This window comes from Caloenas nicobarica, chromosome 39 (assembly GCF_036013445.1).
Source record: "Caloenas nicobarica isolate bCalNic1 chromosome 39, bCalNic1.hap1, whole genome shotgun sequence".
Taxonomy (NCBI): domain Eukaryota; kingdom Metazoa; phylum Chordata; class Aves; order Columbiformes; family Columbidae; genus Caloenas; species Caloenas nicobarica.
In genome coordinates, this window is record NC_088283.1 from 374,443 (window position 1) to 390,873 (window position 16,431).

Here is a 16,431-nt window from a genome sequence, read left to right on the forward strand (position 1 = left end):
TGGGTGCAATGGGGACAAGGGTGCAATGGGGGTTCAAAGGGTGCAATGGGGGTAAAATGGGGGGCAATGGGTGCACTGGGGGTGCACTGGGGGCAATGGGGGGTTCAATGGGGTGCAATGGGTGCAATGGGGTTCAATGGGGTGCAATGGGGGTCAATGGGTGCAATCCCTCCCCGTGCAATGGGCAGATGGGCCCAACAGGAGCAATGGGTGCAATGGGTCAACACGTGCAATGGGTGCGACCCCCCCCAACATGTGCAATGGGTGCAGCAGCCAGCCCCCCCACCCGAGTGCTCCCCCAACATGTGCAATGGGTGCGACCCCCCCCACTAACAGGTGCAATGGGTGCAACCCCCCCCCCCGCCCCCAACATGTGCAATGGGTGCAGCAGCTGCCCCCCCCGTGCAATGGGTGGGTGGGGCAACATGTGCAATGGGTGTGACCGCCCCCCCCAGCAACAGGTGCAATGGGTGCAACTGCCCCCCCCCCCCACAATGGGTGCGACACCCCCCCAACATGTGCAACAGGTGCAATGGTTGCGATCCCCCCCATCATGTGCAATGGGTGCAGCAGCCACCCCCTCACCCTGTGCCCTCCCCGTGGCCCCCCAGGTGCCCCCCCAACACGTGCAACGGGTGCAATGGGTGGTTCAATGGGGTGCAAGGGGTTCAATGGGGGGCAATGGGTGCAATGGGTGCACTGGTTTCAATGGGTTCAATGGGTGCAATGGATGCAGTGGGTTGCAATGGGTGCCATGGGGACAATGGGTGCGAGGGTTCAATGGGGGCAGTGGGTGTGATGTGTGCAATGGGTGCAATCCCCCCCCCAACATTTGCAATGGGTTCAATGGGTGCAATGGGTGCAGTGGGTGCAATGGGCGCAGTGCGGGGCAATGGGTGCAATGGGGGGTGCAATGCGTGCAATGGAGGTTTAATGGGTTCAATGGTTTAAATGGGTTCAATGGGTGCAATGGGGGTTCAATGGATTCAATGGGTTCAAAGGGTGTTCAATGGGATCAATGGGGGTTCAATGGATTCAATGGGTTCAATGGGTGCAATGGGTCCAATGGTTTCAATGGGTTCAATGGTTACAATATGTTCAATGGGTTCAATGGATTCAATGGTTTCGATGGGTGCAATGGGGGTTCAATGGGTTCAATGGGTGCCATGGGGGTTGAATGGGTTGAATGGGTTGAATGGGTTGAATGGTGCAATGGGTTCAATGGTTTCAATAGGTTCAATGGGTTCAATGGGGTGCAATGGGTTCAATGGGTTCAATGATTGTTCAATGAGTTCAATGATTGTTCAATGGGTTCAATGTGTTCAATGGTTTCAATGGGTTCAATGGGTTCAATGGTTACAATGTGTTCAATGGGTTCAATGGATTCAATGGGTTCGATGGGTGCAATGGGGCTTCAATGGGTTCAATGGTTTAAATGGGTTCAATGGTTTCAATAGGTTCAATGGGTTCAATGGGTGCAATGGGTTCAATGGGTTCAATGAGTGTTCAATGTGTTCAATGGGTTCAATGTGTTCAATGTGTTCAATGGGTTCAATGTGTTCAATGGGTTCAATGGGTGCAATGTGGTTTCAGTGGATTCAATGGGTTCAATGTGTTCAATGGTTTCAATGTGTTCAATGGGTTCAATGGGTTCAATGTGTTCAATGGGTTCAATGGGTTCAATGGTTCAATGGGTTCAATGGGTGTTCAATGGGTTCAATGGTTTCAATGGGTTCAATGGGTTCAATGGGTGCAATGGGTTCAATGGGTTCAATGGGTGTTCAATGGGTTCAATGGTTTCAATGGGTTCAATGGGTTCACTGGGTGCAATGGGTGCAATGGGGCTTCAATGGGTTCAATGAGTGTTCAATGTGTTCAATGGTTTCAATGTGTTCAATGGGTTCAATGGGTTCAATGTGTTCAATGTGTTCAATGGGTTCAATGGGTGCAATGTGGTTTCAGTGGATTCAATGGGTTCAATGGTTTCAATGTGTTCAATGGTTTTCAATGTGTTCAATGGTTTCAATGAGTTCAATGTGTTCAATGTGTTCAATGGGTTCAATGGTTTCAATGGGTTCAATGGGTTCAATGGTTTCAATGGGTTCAATGGTTTCAATGGGTTCAATGGGTGGTTCAATGGGTTCAATGGGTTCAATGGGTTCAATGGGTGCAATGGGGGTTCAATGGGTTCAACGGGTGTTCAATGGGTTCAATGTGTTCAATGTGTCCAATGGGTTCAATGGTTTCAATGTGTTCAATGTGTTCAATGATTTCAATTGGTTCAATGGGTGCGACCTCCTCAATAATGCATGCAATGGGTGCAATGGGGTGTTCAATGGGCGCAACCCCCCGCAATAACGCATGCAGTGGGTTCAATGGGTTCAATGGGTGTGACCCCCCCAATAACGCATTCAATGGGTGTGATGGGTGCAATGGGGGTTCAATGGGTTCAATGGTTTCAATGGGTTCAAGAGGTTCAATGGGTTCAATGGGTTCAATGGGTGCAATGGGGGTTCAATGTGTTCAACGGTTTCAATGGGTTCAATGGGTGCAGTGAGTTCAATGGTTTCAATGGGTTCAATGGGTGACCCCTCAATAACACCTGCAATGGGTGCAACGGGTGCAATGGGGGGTGTAATGGGTTCAATGGGCGCGATCCCCCCAATAACGCATTCAATGGGTGCGATGGGTGCAATGGCGGGTTCAATGGGCGCGACCCCCCCAATAACGCATGCAGCAGGTCCAATGGGTTCAATGGGTGCGACCCCCCCAATAACGCATGCAGTGGGTCCAGTGGGTTCAATGGGCACGACCCCCCCAATAACGCATTCAATGGGTGCGATGGGTGCAATGGGGGTTCAATGGTTTCAATGGGTTCAATAGGTTCAGTGGGTTCAACGGGTTCAATGGGTGCAGTGGGAGTTCCATGGATTCAATGGGTTCAATGGGTGCGATGGATTCAATGGGTTCAATGGGTGCGATGGGGTCAATGGGTTCAATGGGTGCAATGGGTGCAATGGGGGTTCAATGTGTTCAATGTGTTCAACGGTTTCAATGGTTCAATGGTTTCAATGGGTTCAATGGGTGTGACCCCCCCAATAACACCTGCAATGGGTGCAATGGGTGCAATGGGGGGTGTAATGGGTTCAATGGGTGCGACCCCCTCAATAACGCATGCAATGGGTGCGATGGGTGCAATGGGGGGTTCAATGGGCGCAGCCCCCCCCAATAACGCATGCAGTGAGTTCAATGGGTTCAATGGGTGTGACCCCCCAATAATGCATTCAATGGGTGTGATGGGTGCAATGGAGGTTCAATGGTTTCAATGGTTTCAATGGGTTCAGTGGGTTCAACGGGTTCAATGGTGCAGTGGGAGTTCCATGGATTCAATGGGTTCAATGGGTGCGATGGGGTCAATGGGTGCAACGGGTGCAATGGGGGGTGTAATGGGTTCAATGGGTTCAATGGGTGCAACGGGTGCAATGGGGGGTGTAATGGGTTCAATGGGTGCGACCCCCTCAATAACGCATGCAATGGGTGCGATGGGTGCAATGGGGGGTTCAATGGGCGCAGCCCCCCCCAATAACACATGCAGTGAGTTCATGGGTTCAATGGGTGTGACCCCCCAATAATGCATTCAATGGGTGGGATGGGTGCAATGGGGGTTCAATGGTTTCAATGGTTTCAATGGGTTCAGTGGGTTCAACGGGTTCAATGGGTGCAGTGGGAGTTCCATGGATTCAATGGGTTCAATGGGTGCGACCCCCTCAATAACGCATGCAATGGGTGCGATGGGTGCAATGGCGGGTTCAATGGGCGCGACCCCCCAATAACGCATGCAGCGGGTCCAGTGGGTTCAATGGGCGCGACCCCCCCAATAACGCATGCAGCGGGTCCAGTGGGTTCAACGGGCGCGACCCCCCCAATAACGCATGCAGTGGGTCCAGTGGGTTCAACGGGCGCGACCCCCCCAATAACGCATGCAGCGGGTCCAGTGGGTTCAACGGGCGCGACCCCCCCAATAACGCATGCAGTGGGTCCAGTGGGTTCAATGGGCGCGACCCCCCCAATAACGCATGCAGTGGGTTCAATGGGCACGACCCCCCCAATAACGCATGCAGCGGGTCCAGTGGGTTCAATGGGCGCGACCCCCCCAATAACGCATGCAGCGGGTTCACTGGGCGCGACCCCCCCAATAGCGCATGCAGCGGGTTCCACGGGTGCCCCCCGCCCCCTTACCTGTGCCTGCCGTCCGCGCCCCCCCGGGGCCAGCAGCCGCCGCCGCTTCCTCGCCCGCTCTCGTCCCAGCTCTCCGGCCGCCGCCCCCCCTCGGGCCCCCCCCCAGCCCGGGGCCCCCCCCGCGCCGCCCGCGCGCGGCTCCGCTCCCCCCCCCCCTCCAGCAGGGGGGCGAAGGGCGGGGGGGGCCCCTCGCCCCCCCCCTCGGGGGGGTGGTCGCTGCTGCTGCGACTGTCGATCTCCTCGATCCCCGAGTCCGTCACCACCTCGGGCCCGTCGGGGCCCCCCCCGGCGGAACCGGGGCCGCCCCCCCCCGCCCCGCGGGTGGTGCCGCCTTGCGGGGGGGGGCCCTGGGTCAGCGTGGCCACTTCGCTGTCGTACGACGTGAGGCTGGAGGCGGCGGAGTCGCCCACGGCGGGGGGGGGGCCGCCCTCCGCGGGGGGGGCGGGCGGCGGCGGGGGGGCGGCCCCTCGAAGCTGTTGGCGAATTCCAGCGGGGGGGGCAGCGGCTCGGCCAGCAGCAGCTCCTCGTCCCCCCCGTCCAGGGAAGGCGCGGGGGGGGCAGCGCCAGCAGCGCCCCCCCCGCCCCCCCGGCTTCGGCGAAGCGAACCCGCAGCTCCAAGCGGCCGGCGGGGGGGGGGCGGGGGGGGGGCGGGGCCGGCGCCCCCCAGCTTGGGGAGGGGGAGGGGGAGGGGGGGGCGCGCCGGGGGCTGGGGGGCTGCTTGGGGTGGGGGGGCAGGGCGCCTTTGGCCAACGGCCCCCCCCCAAGGGAACGTGCGCCCCCCCGCCCAGTGGCGGCCCCACCAGCGCGACGTGCGCCCCCCCCGCCCCGAACGGGGACCCCCCCCCCAACGCGACGTGCGCCGCGGCCCCCCCCAACTGCAACGGCGACCCCCCCCCCCCCCAGCTGCAAAGCCGCCGCCACCCCCACCCCCCCCCCCAACTGCAAAGGCCCCACCCCCCCCAGCCCCCCCAGCGGCATCGTGGCCGCCCCCCCGAACCCCCCCAGCCCCCCCCTGGCCCCCCCCGCCACGAGCGCGCGCGCCGCGGCGGCAGCGGCGGCGGCGGCGGCGGGGGGGGGCGCGGGGGGGGGGGGCGGGGCGGCGCTCACGCTGCTGAACGCGCTGCCCCCCCCCCGGTACGCGCCCCCCCCCGCGGCGAACAGCCCCTCGTCGATGCTCTTGGAGTGACGCAGCCGGGGGGGGGGGGGGCCCGCCCCCAGCGGCCCCCCCCCCCTCCCCTCCTCCTCCTCCTCCTCCTCCGTCGAGAGGAAAAGCGCCGAGCGCCGCCCCCCCCCCAAAATCCCGCCCCCCCCCAGTCCCGCCGCCCCGCCCCCACCAGCGCCGCCCCGAATTGCGCCGGGAAATCCAGAGCCGGGGAGGGGGGGGGCGGGGGGAGGGGGGCGGCGGGGGAAGCGGGGCACGTGGCACCCCCCCCCCCGCCCCCCCCGCTCCCCCCGCCGCGGGGGGGGGGGGCGCGTCGCCGCCGCCCCCCCCCCCCGCCCCCCCCTCGGCCTCCAGGCTGCTCCCGCGGCTGCTGCGGCCGCTGCTGCTGGTGGACGGGGCTTTGACCACGATGGTGGGGATGGGGATCGAACTCTTGTCCCCCAGCGCCACCCCCCCGGGCCCCCCCCCGGCCGCCTCCTCCACCTTCGTCTGCTTCACCAGCGGCCCCTTGCGGCGAAGCGGTTTGGGGGGTCCCCCCCCGCCCCCACCCCCCCCCAGCCCGGGCCCCCCCCGGGCCAGGTTGTACAAGCGCCACGGGCCGCCCCCCCCCGCCGGCCCCCCCCCCCCGCGGGGGGGCGGGGCTGCTGAACGGGGGCTCGGGGGGGGACGTGGTGGGGGGAGGGGGGATGTCGTCGGAGCCCGGGACCGAGAGGCTGCGGCTGAACTTCCCGCTGGGGGGGGCCAGGAACGGCTTGTCCTCCTCCGGGGCGCCTGGGGGAGGCGAGGGGCCGTGAGGGGGGACCCGGGCGGCCGGGGGACCCAGGCGTCCGGGAGACCCAGGCATCCGGGAGACCCATCGTCCCTCAAGAGGGGACCCAGGCGTCCGGGAGACCCATCGTCCCTCAAGAGGGGACCCAGGCGTCCGGGAGACCCAGGCATCCGGGAGACCCATCATCCCTCAAGAGGGGACCCAGGTGTCCGGGAGTCCCGGGTGTCCGGGGGACCCAGGCGTCCGGGAGACCCAGGCGTCCGGGAGACCCATCATCCCTCAAGAGGGGACCCGGGCGTCCGGGGGACCCAGGTGCCCGGGGGACCCAGGCATCCGGGAGACCCAGGCGTCCGGGAGACCCATCATCCCTCAAGAGGGGACCCGGGCGTCCGGGGGACCCAGGTGTCCGGGGGACCCAGGCGTCCGGGAGACCCATCATCCCTCAAGAGGGGACCCACGCGTCCGGGGGACCCGGGTGTCCAGGAGACCCAGGTGTCCGGGAGACCCATCACCCCTCGACAGGGGACCCAGGTGTCCGGGAGACCCAGGCGTCTGGGAGACCCATCATCCCTCAAGAGGGGACCCAGGCGTCCGGGAGACCCATCATCCCTCAAGAGGGGACCCAGGCGTCCGGGGGACCCAGGCATCCGGGAGACCCATCATCCCTCAAGAGGGGACCCAGGCGTCCGGGGCACCTGGGCGTCCGGGAGACCCAGGTGTCCAGGGGACTCAGGTGTCCGGGGGACCCGGGCATCCGGGAGACCCATCATCCCTCAAGAGGGGACCCAGGCGTCCGGGAGACCCAGGTGTCCGGGGGACCCATCATCCCTCAAGAGGGGACCCAGGCGTCCAGGGGACCCAGGCGTCCGGGAGACTCATCAGCGCTCAAGAGGGGACCCAGGCGTTCGGGGGAACCCACCCCACACCAAAAAGGAACCCAGGCATCCAGGGAACCCACCACCCCCCAAGAGGGGACCCAGGCGTCCGGGGGGCCCTTGGCCCCGCCCCTCCCTCCCCCACCCCGAGGCCCCAGGGCTCTGGGGTCCCCACCGCCCCTCCCCCGCCGCGGGGGACCCAGGCGTCCGGCACCCACCGATGGATTTCTGGCGCAGCATCAGCCCGTGGGGGGGCCCGGGGGGCAGGAAGGGCCGGTCGAACCCCCCCGGCCCCATTCGGTGCGGCTCGAAGGGGCCCTGGGTGGGGGGAGGCGGCGTCAGGGGACCCAGGCGTCCGGGACCTTCATCCCCCCCCCCCCCCCAAAACGGGACCCAGGTGTCCGGGAACCCAACCCCCCCCCGCCAAGAGGGACCCAGGCGTCCGGGAACCCCAACGCCCCCCCGCCAAGAGGGACCCAGGCGTCCGGGAACCCCAACCACCCCCTGCCAAGAGGGACCCAGGCGTCCGGGCCCCCCCACCCCTCAGGGATTGGGGTCTTCACCTCCCCGCCACAGAGGGACCCAGGCGTCCGGGAACCCCAACCCCCCCCCCGCCAAGAGGGACCCAGGCATCCGGGACCCCTCACCCCCAGGCATCCGAGGCCTCCAACACCCCCCAAAAAAGGGACCCAGGCGTCCGGGACCCCCCCCCACCCCCCAGGGACTGGGGTCTTCCCCTCGCCCCCCAGAGGGACTCAGGTGTCCGGGACCCCCCACCCAGGGACCCAGGCGTCCGGGCGACCCACCTCGGGGCTGAAGAAGCCCTTGGGGCGCGTTTTGCCCAGGGGGGGCAGGGGGGGCCCCGGCCCCTCCCCCGCGCTGATGCTCTGTTGAGCGGCGGCCAAAATCTCGTCCAGTTTATCTGGGGGAGGACCCAGGCGTCCGGGAGGGACCCAGGCGTCCGGGACAGGCCCGCAAACCCCGGGGGACCCAGGCATCCGGGAGGGACCCAGGCGTCCGGGACAGGCCCCCAAACCCCGGGGGACCCAGGCGTCCAGGAAGGACCCCACCCCCCCCCAACCCCCCAGGGGACCCAGGCGTCTGGGAGGGACCCCAAACCCCCACCCAACCCCCCAGGGGACCCAGGCGTCCGGGAGGGACCCCAAACCCCCACCCAACCACCCAGGGGACCCAGGCGTCCGGGAGGGACCCCAAACCCCCACCCAACCCCCCAGGGGACCCAGGCGTCCGGGAGGTCCCTTCCCCAAACCAACACCCTCCCCCCACCCTCCGCCCGGGACCAAGGTGACCGGGGGGACCCAGGCGTCCGGGAGGGACCCAGGCGTCCGGGGGACCCCCCCGCGCCCCCCCTTACTCAGCGCCATCTGATAAACCGTTCGCTTCTTCTCGGTGGCCGAGGGGGGGTCGAAATCTGGGGAGAGGGGGGGGTGAGCGTGCAAGGGCCGTGCGAACCTCGCACGAGGCGGGGGGTGAGCGTGCAAGGGCCGTGCGAGGCTTGCACGGGGGCGCGATGGGTGTGCAAGGGCTGGGGGTGCAAGTCTTGTGCAAGCTGCGCACGGAGGGTGCAATGAGTGTGCAAGGGCTGGGTGTGCAATGAGTGTGCAAGGGCCGGGTGAGCCTTGCACGGAGGGATACGAGTGTGCAAGGGCCGTGCAAGGCTTGCACGGGGGTGCGATGAGTGTGCATGGGTTGCAATGGGTGTGCAATGAGTGTGCAAGGGGTGGGTGTGCGACGATTGTGCGAGGGCCGTGTGAGCCTTGCACGGGGGGATATGAGTGTGCAAGGGTTGTGCACGGCTTGCACAGGGGTGCAATGAGTGTGCAAGGTCTGTGACGTGCAATACGTGTGCGAGGGCCGTGTGAGCCGTGCATGGGGGTGCAATGAGCGTGCAAGGGCTGCGAACATTGCACGGGGGGATACGAGTGTGCAAGGGCTGTGCACAGTGGGCACAATGAGTGTGCAAGAGCTGTGCAGGCCTTGCACGGGGTGGTGCGATGAGCGTGCAGGGGACGGTGAGTGCAACGCGGGGCGATTGTGCACGGGGATGTGATTGTGCACGGGGGTGAGTGTGCAAGTGGATGAGTGTGCAAGGGGTGATTGTGCAAGGGGCGAGTGTGCAAGTGGATGAGTGTGCAAGGGGTGATTTTGCACGGGTGATTGTGCACGGGGTGAGTGTGCAAGTGGATGAGTGTGCACGGGGTGATTGTGCAAGGGATGATTGTGCACAGGGGAGAGTGTGCAAGAGGATGAGTGTGCAAGGCATGATTGTGCACAAGGTGATTGTGCAAGGGGTGAGTGTGCAAGGCGTGATTGTGCACGGGGTGATTGTGCAAGGGGTGAGTGTGCAAGGGGTGAGTGTGCAAGGGGTGACTGTGCACGGGGTGAGTGTGCAAGTGGATGAGTGTGTACGGGGTGATTGTGCAAGGGGTGAGTGTGCAAGGGGTGAGTGTGCAAGTGGATGAGCGTGCAAGGGGTGATTTTGCACGGGTGATTGTGCACGGGGTGAGTGTGCAAGTGGATGAGTGTGCACGGGGTGATTGTGCAAGGCGTGATTGTGCACGGGGTGATTGTGCAAGGCGTGATTGTGCACGGGGGCGCCCCCCACTCACCGCTGCGTTTCTTCCAGGGCGAGACTGGGGCGGGGGGAGACACGAGAGCCCGTTACGGGGGGTGGGGGGGGACGGACACGCGGGGTCAAGTGGGGTCAAGTTCAGGGTCAAAGGGGCCGGGGGGGGGAGGGGGATCCCAGGCCCGCCCCCCATCCCCCCCCCACTCACCCTTCTCCACTGCGTGGCCGGCAGGGGGGGGGGGGGCACAGGTCAGAGGTCACAGGTCAGAGGTCACAGGTCAGAGGTCAGAAATACCCCCCAAACCTCCCCAGCACCCAAGACCCCCCCTTCAAATCCCCCTCCCCCCACCCACTCACCCCCCAGACCTTCCACCCCCCCACCCATGGACCCAGGCGTCCGGGACCCCCCATGGACCCCCACCCATGGACCCAGGCGTCCGGGACCCCCCATGGACCCAGGACTCCCACCAGAGACCCAGGACCCCCACCCATGGACCCAGGCGTCCGGGACTCCCATAATCCAGGACGCCCACCCAGGGACCCAGGCATCCGGGACCCCCCCATGGACTCAGGACGCCCACCCATGGACTCAGGCGTCCGGGACCCCCCCATGGACGCAGGATGCCCACCCAGGGACCCAGGCGTCCGGGACCCCCCCATGGACGCAGGATGCCCACCCAGGGACCCAGGCGTCCGGGACCCCTCCATGGACCCAGGACCCCCACCCAAGGGACCCAGGCATCCGGGACCCCCCCATGGACCCAGGACCCCCACCCAAGGGACCCAGGCATCCGGGACCTCCATAGAGCCAGGACGCCCACCCAGGGACCCAGGCGTCCGGGACCCCTCCATGGACGCAGGATCCCTCCCATAGACCCAGGACCCCCACCCAAGGGACCCAGGCGTCCGGGACCCCCCCATGGACTCAGGACCCCCACCCACGGACGCAGGCGTCCGGGACCCCCATACACCCAGGACACCCACTCAGGGACCCAGGCGTCCCGGACCCCCATAGACCCAGGACCCCCACCCATGGACCCAGGCGTCCGGGCCCCCCCCCTCACCCATCTCCTCCAGCTCTGACGTCATGGACTTGGAGCGCAGGGAAATGGCGGGAGCTGGGAGGCGCCGCGGGGGAGGGGGCGCGGCTGGGGGGGCGGGGTCAGCGAGCCACGCCCAGGGACCCAGGCGTCCGGGAGCCCCCACTCCCCCACCCAGGGACCCAGGCATCCGGGAGCCCCCACTCCCCCACCCAGGGACCCAGGTTTCTGGGAGCCCCCACCTCCCCCACCCAGGGACCCAGGCGTCCGGGAGCCCCCACCCCCCCACCCAGGCATCTGGGACCCCCTCATGGACCCAGGACCTCCACCCATGGATCTGGGACCCCCACCCATGGACCCAGGCGTCCGGGTCCCCCATGGACCCAGGACCGCCCCCCATGGACCCAGGCATCCGGGACCCCATGGACCCAGGACCCCCCCCATGGACCCAGGCGTCCGGGACCCCCCATGGACCCAGAACCCCCACCCGTGGACCCAGGCGTCCAGGACCCCCCATGGACCCAGGCATCCGGGACCCCCCATGGACCCAGGACCCCCACCCATGGACCCAGGACCCTCACCCATGGATCTGGGCCCCCCACCCGTGGACCCAGGCATCCGGGACCCCCCATGGACCCAGGACCCCCCCCATGGACCCAGGATCCCCACCCATGGATCTGGGACTCCCGCCCATGGACCCAGGACCCCTACCCGTGGACCCAGGCGTCCGGGACCCCCCAGGGACCCAGGAACCCCCCATGGATCTGGGACCCCCACCCATGGACCCAGGCGTCCGGGATCCCCCATGGACCCAGGACCCCCACCCATGGACCCAGGCATCCGGGCCCCCCCATGGACCCAGGATCCCCACCCATGGATCTGGGCCCCCCACCCATGGACCCAGGCGTCCGGGACCCCCCATGGACCCAGGACCCCCACCCATGGACCCAGGACCCTCACCCATGGATCTGAGCCCCCCACCCGTGGACCCAGGCGTCCGGGACCCCCCAGGGACCCAGGAACCCCCCATGGATCTGGGACTCCCACCCATGGACCCAGGCGTCCGGGACCCCCCCATGGACCCAGGACCCTCACCCATGGATCTGGGCCCCCCACCCACGGACCCAGGCGTCCGGGCCCTGCTCACCGCGCCGCCGCGGCCCCTCGGGCGCCTCCGGGTGCCGGGTCACCATGACGACCTTGACCACGAGGCTGTTCCCGCCCTGGCGGATCATGTTGACCACCTGCCGGTGCCCGACCTTGACCACGTTCTGCCCGTTCACCTGCGCGACGCCGACACCCACGCGTCACCTCCGACGCGCACGCGGACACGTCGGCCACATCTGGACACGTCACGTCTGGACATGTCTGGACACGTTTGGACACGTCACGTCTGGACACGTTGGACACATCTGGACACGTCTGGACACGTCACGTCTGGACACGTTGGACATGTCTGGACACGTCACGTCTGGACACGTTGGACACGTCTGGACACGTCTGGACATGTCACGTTTGGACACATCGGACACATCATGTCTGGACACGTTTCGACACACCAGACATGTCGGACACGTCTGGACATGTTGGACACGTCACGTCTGGACACATTGGACACATCTGGACACGTCTGGACACGTCACGTCTGGACACGTTGGGCACGTCTGGACACGTCACGTCTGGACACGTTGGGCACGTGTGGACACGTCTGGACACGTTGGGCACGTGTGGACACGTCTGGACATGTCACGTTTGGACACATCGGACACATCATGTCTGGACACGTTTCGACACGTCAGACATGTCGGACACGTCTGGACACGTTGGACACGTCACGTTTGGACACGTCGGACACTTGGGACACGTCACGTCTGGACACGTCAGACATGTCACGTCGGACACGTCTGGACACGTCACGTTTGGACACATCTGGCCATGTCGGACACATCATGTCTGGACATGTCAGACACGTCACGTCGGACACATCTGGACATGTCACGTCTGGACATGTTGGACACATCTGGACACATCTGGACATGCCACGTTTGGACACATCGGACACGTCTGGACATGTCACGTCTGGACACGTCAGACATGATGAACACATCATGTCTGGACACATCTGGACACGTCACGTCTGGACACGTTTGGACACATCTGACACATCTGGACACGTCATGTTTGGACACGTCTGGACACATCGGACGCGTCACGTTTGGACACGTTTGGACACGAGTGGACACGTCAGGTCTGGACGCGTCGGACACGTCACGTCTGGACACGTTTGGACACATCTGACACATCTGGACACGTCATGTTTGGACACGTCTGGACACTTTTGGACACGTCACGTCTGGACACGTTTGGACACGAGTGGACACGTCACGTCTGGACACATTTGGACACGTCTGGACGCGTCGGACACGTCACGTCTGGACACGTTTGGACACATCTGACACGTCTGGACACGTCGGACACGTCACGTCTGGACACGTTAGGACACGTCTGGACACGTCACATCTGGACATGTTGGACAGGTCACGTCTGGACACGTTTGGACACGTCTGGACACATCGGACATGTCACATCTGGACACGTTAGGACACGTCTGGACACGTCACGTCTGGACATGTTGGACAGGTCACGTCTGGACACGTTTGGACACATCTGACACGTCTGGACACGTCATGTTTGGCCACGTCTGGACACATTTGGACACGTTTGGACACATCTGACACATCTGGACACGTCGGACACGTCACGTCAGGACACGTTTGGACACGTCTGGACACGTCAGACACGTCACGTCGGACACGTCTGAACACGTCACGTCTGGACATGTTGGACAGGTCACGTCTGGACACGTTAGGACACGTCTGGACACGTCACATCTGGACATGGTGGACAGGTCACGTCTGGACACGTTTGGACACGTCTGGACACATCGGACACGTCACGACTGGACACGATAGGACACGTCTGGACACGTCACGTCTGGACATGTTGGACAGGTCACATCTGGACACGTTAGGACACGTCTGGACACGTCACGTCTGGACATGTTGGACAGGTCACGTCTGGACTCGTTTGGACACGTCTGGACACGTCGGACACGTCACGTCTGGACACGTTTGGACACGTCTGGACATGTCACGTCTGGACATGTTGGACAGGTCACGTCTGGACTCGTTTGGACACGTCTGGCCACGTCGGACACGTCACGTCTGGACACGATAGGACACGTCTGGACACGTCACGTCTGGACATGTTGGACAGGTCACGTCTGGACACGTTTGGACACGTCTGGACGCGTCGGACACGTCACGTCTGGACATGTTGGACAGGTCATGTCTGGACACGTTTGGACACATCTGACACGTCTGGACACGTTGGACACGTCACGTCAGGACACGTTTGGACACGTCTGGACACGTCGGACACGTCACGTCGGACACGTCTGAACACGTCACGTCTGGACATGTTGGATAGGTCATGTCTGGACACGTTTGGACACATCTGACACGTCTGGACACATCATGTTTGGACACGTCTGGACACATTTGGACACGTTTGGACACATCTGACACGTCTGGACACGTCGGACACGTCACGTCAGGACACGATAGGACACGTCTGGACACGTCGGACACGTCACGTCAGGACACGTTTGGACACGTCTGGACACGTCAGACACGTCACGTCGGACACGTCTGGACACGTCACGTCTGGACATGTTGGACAGGTCACGTCTGGACACGTTAGGACACGTCTGGACACGTCACATCTGGACATGGTGGACAGGTCACGTCTGGACACGTTTGGACACGTCTGGACACATCGGACACGTCACGACTGGACACGATAGGACACGTCTGGACACGTCACGTCTGGACATGTTGGACAGGTCACATCTGGACACGTTAGGACACGTCTGGACACGTCACGTCTGGACATGGTGGACAGGTCACGTCTGGACACGTTTGGACACGACTGGACACGTCGGACACGTCACGTCGGACACGTCTGGACACGTCACGTCTGGACATGTTGGACAGGTCATGTCTGGACACGTTTGGACACGACTGGACATGACGGACACGTCACGTCTGGACACGTCACGTCTGGACACATCTGGACATGTCATGTTTGGACACATCCGGACACGGAACGTCTGGCACGTCTGGACACGTTTGGCCACGTCTGGACACGTCTGGACATGTCGGACACGTGTTTCTATCAGGAAATCCCCCATGTGCAGCCCGGCCGTGCAGGCACTGGGGGGGGTCAGGGGGTCTATGGGTGAATTGGGGGGTCCCAGGGGGGTCAGGGTGGGTTTGGGGGGGTCCCAGGGTGGGTTTGGGGGTCCCGGGGTGAATTGGGGGGTGTTTTGGGGGTCCCATCCATACGAGGAAACCCCCCATGTGCAGCCCGGCCCTGCAGGCACTGGGGGGTTTATGGGATGGGTGGGGGGTCCAGGGGGGTCAGGGTGGGTTTGGGGGTCCCGGGGTGAATTGGGGGGTGTTTTGGGGGTCCCATCCATACGAGGAAACCCCCCATGAGCAGCCTGGCCGTGCAGGCACTGGGGGGTTTATGGGATGGGTGGGGGGCCCAGGGGGGTCAGGGTGGGTTTGGGGGTCCCAGGGTGAATTGGGGGGTGTTTTGGGGGTCCCACCCATATGAGGAAATCCCACAGCCCAGCCCTGCATGTATTCGGGGGTTTATGGGATGGGTGGGGGTCCCAGGGGGGTCAGGGTGGGTTTGGGGGGGTCCCAGGGTGGGTTTGGGGGTCCCGGGGTGAATTGGGGGGTGTTTTGGGGGTCCCGTCCATATGAGGAAACCCCCCATGAGCAGCCTGGCCGTGCAGGCACTGGGGGGTTTATGGGATGAGTGGGGGGGCCCAGGGGGGTCAGGGTGGGTTTGGGGGTCCCAGGGTGAATTGGGGGGCGTTTTGGGGGTCCCGTCCATATGAGGAAACCCCCCATGTGCAGCCCAGCCCTGCAGGCACTGGGGGGGGTCAGGGGGGTCTATGGGTGAATTGGGGGGTCCCAGGGGGGTCAGGGTGGGTTTGGGGGGGTCCCGGGGTGGGTTTGGGGGTCCCGGGGTGAATTGGGGGGTGTTTTGGGGGTCCCACCCATATGAGGAAACCCCCCATGTGCAGCCCGGCCGTGCAGGCACTGGGGGGTTTATGGGATGGGTGGGGGTCCCAGGGGGGTCAGGGTGGGTTTGGGGGTCCCGGGCTGGGTTTTGGGGTCCCGGGGGTCCCACCTCGATGAGGAAATCCCCCATCCTCAGCCCGGCCCTCCAGGCCACGCCGCCCTCGTCCACCGACTCCAGGTACTGCAGCGCCGGGAACGCCGGCGTGGGGGTGAACTCCTCGATGGGCGTCTGCGCTGCGGGGGGGGTCAGCGGGACCCCAACACCCCCCCGGGAACCCCAAAACACCCCCGGGAACCCCAAAACCCCCAGATCCCCCTGAACCCCAGAACCCCCCCGGGAACCCCAAAACACCCCCGGGAACCCCAAAACCCCCAGATCCCCCTGAACCCCAGACCCCCCAGGGAACCCCAAAACCCCCAGACCCCCCTGAACCCCAGAACCCCCCAGGACCCCCTGGGAACCCCAAAACCCCCAGGACCCCCCGGGAACCCCAAAACCCCCAGACCCCCCTGAACCCCAGAACCCCCCAGGAACCCCAAACACCCCCAGGAACCCCAAAACCCCCAGACCCCCCTGAACCCCAGAACCCCCCAGGAACC

At 64.3% G+C, this 16,431-nt stretch overlaps 1 protein-coding gene across 1 annotated transcript in view; it reads right to left on the reverse strand.

Moving 5' to 3' along the window:
- The window catches only part of SHANK1 (SH3 and multiple ankyrin repeat domains 1), a 52,199-nt gene that overhangs the window by 2,115 nt on the left and 33,653 nt on the right, over positions 1-16,431 (reverse strand). Inside the window, 10 exon segments of the mRNA XM_065655336.1 lie at positions 4,250-4,712; positions 5,194-5,415; positions 5,666-5,908; positions 5,988-6,172; positions 7,264-7,363; positions 7,852-7,967; positions 8,421-8,477; positions 10,700-10,783; positions 11,826-11,958; positions 15,941-16,065. Coding sequence (XP_065511408.1) covers positions 4,250-4,712; positions 5,194-5,415; positions 5,666-5,908; positions 5,988-6,172; positions 7,264-7,363; positions 7,852-7,967; positions 8,421-8,477; positions 10,700-10,783; positions 11,826-11,958; positions 15,941-16,065 — 1,728 coding nt within the window.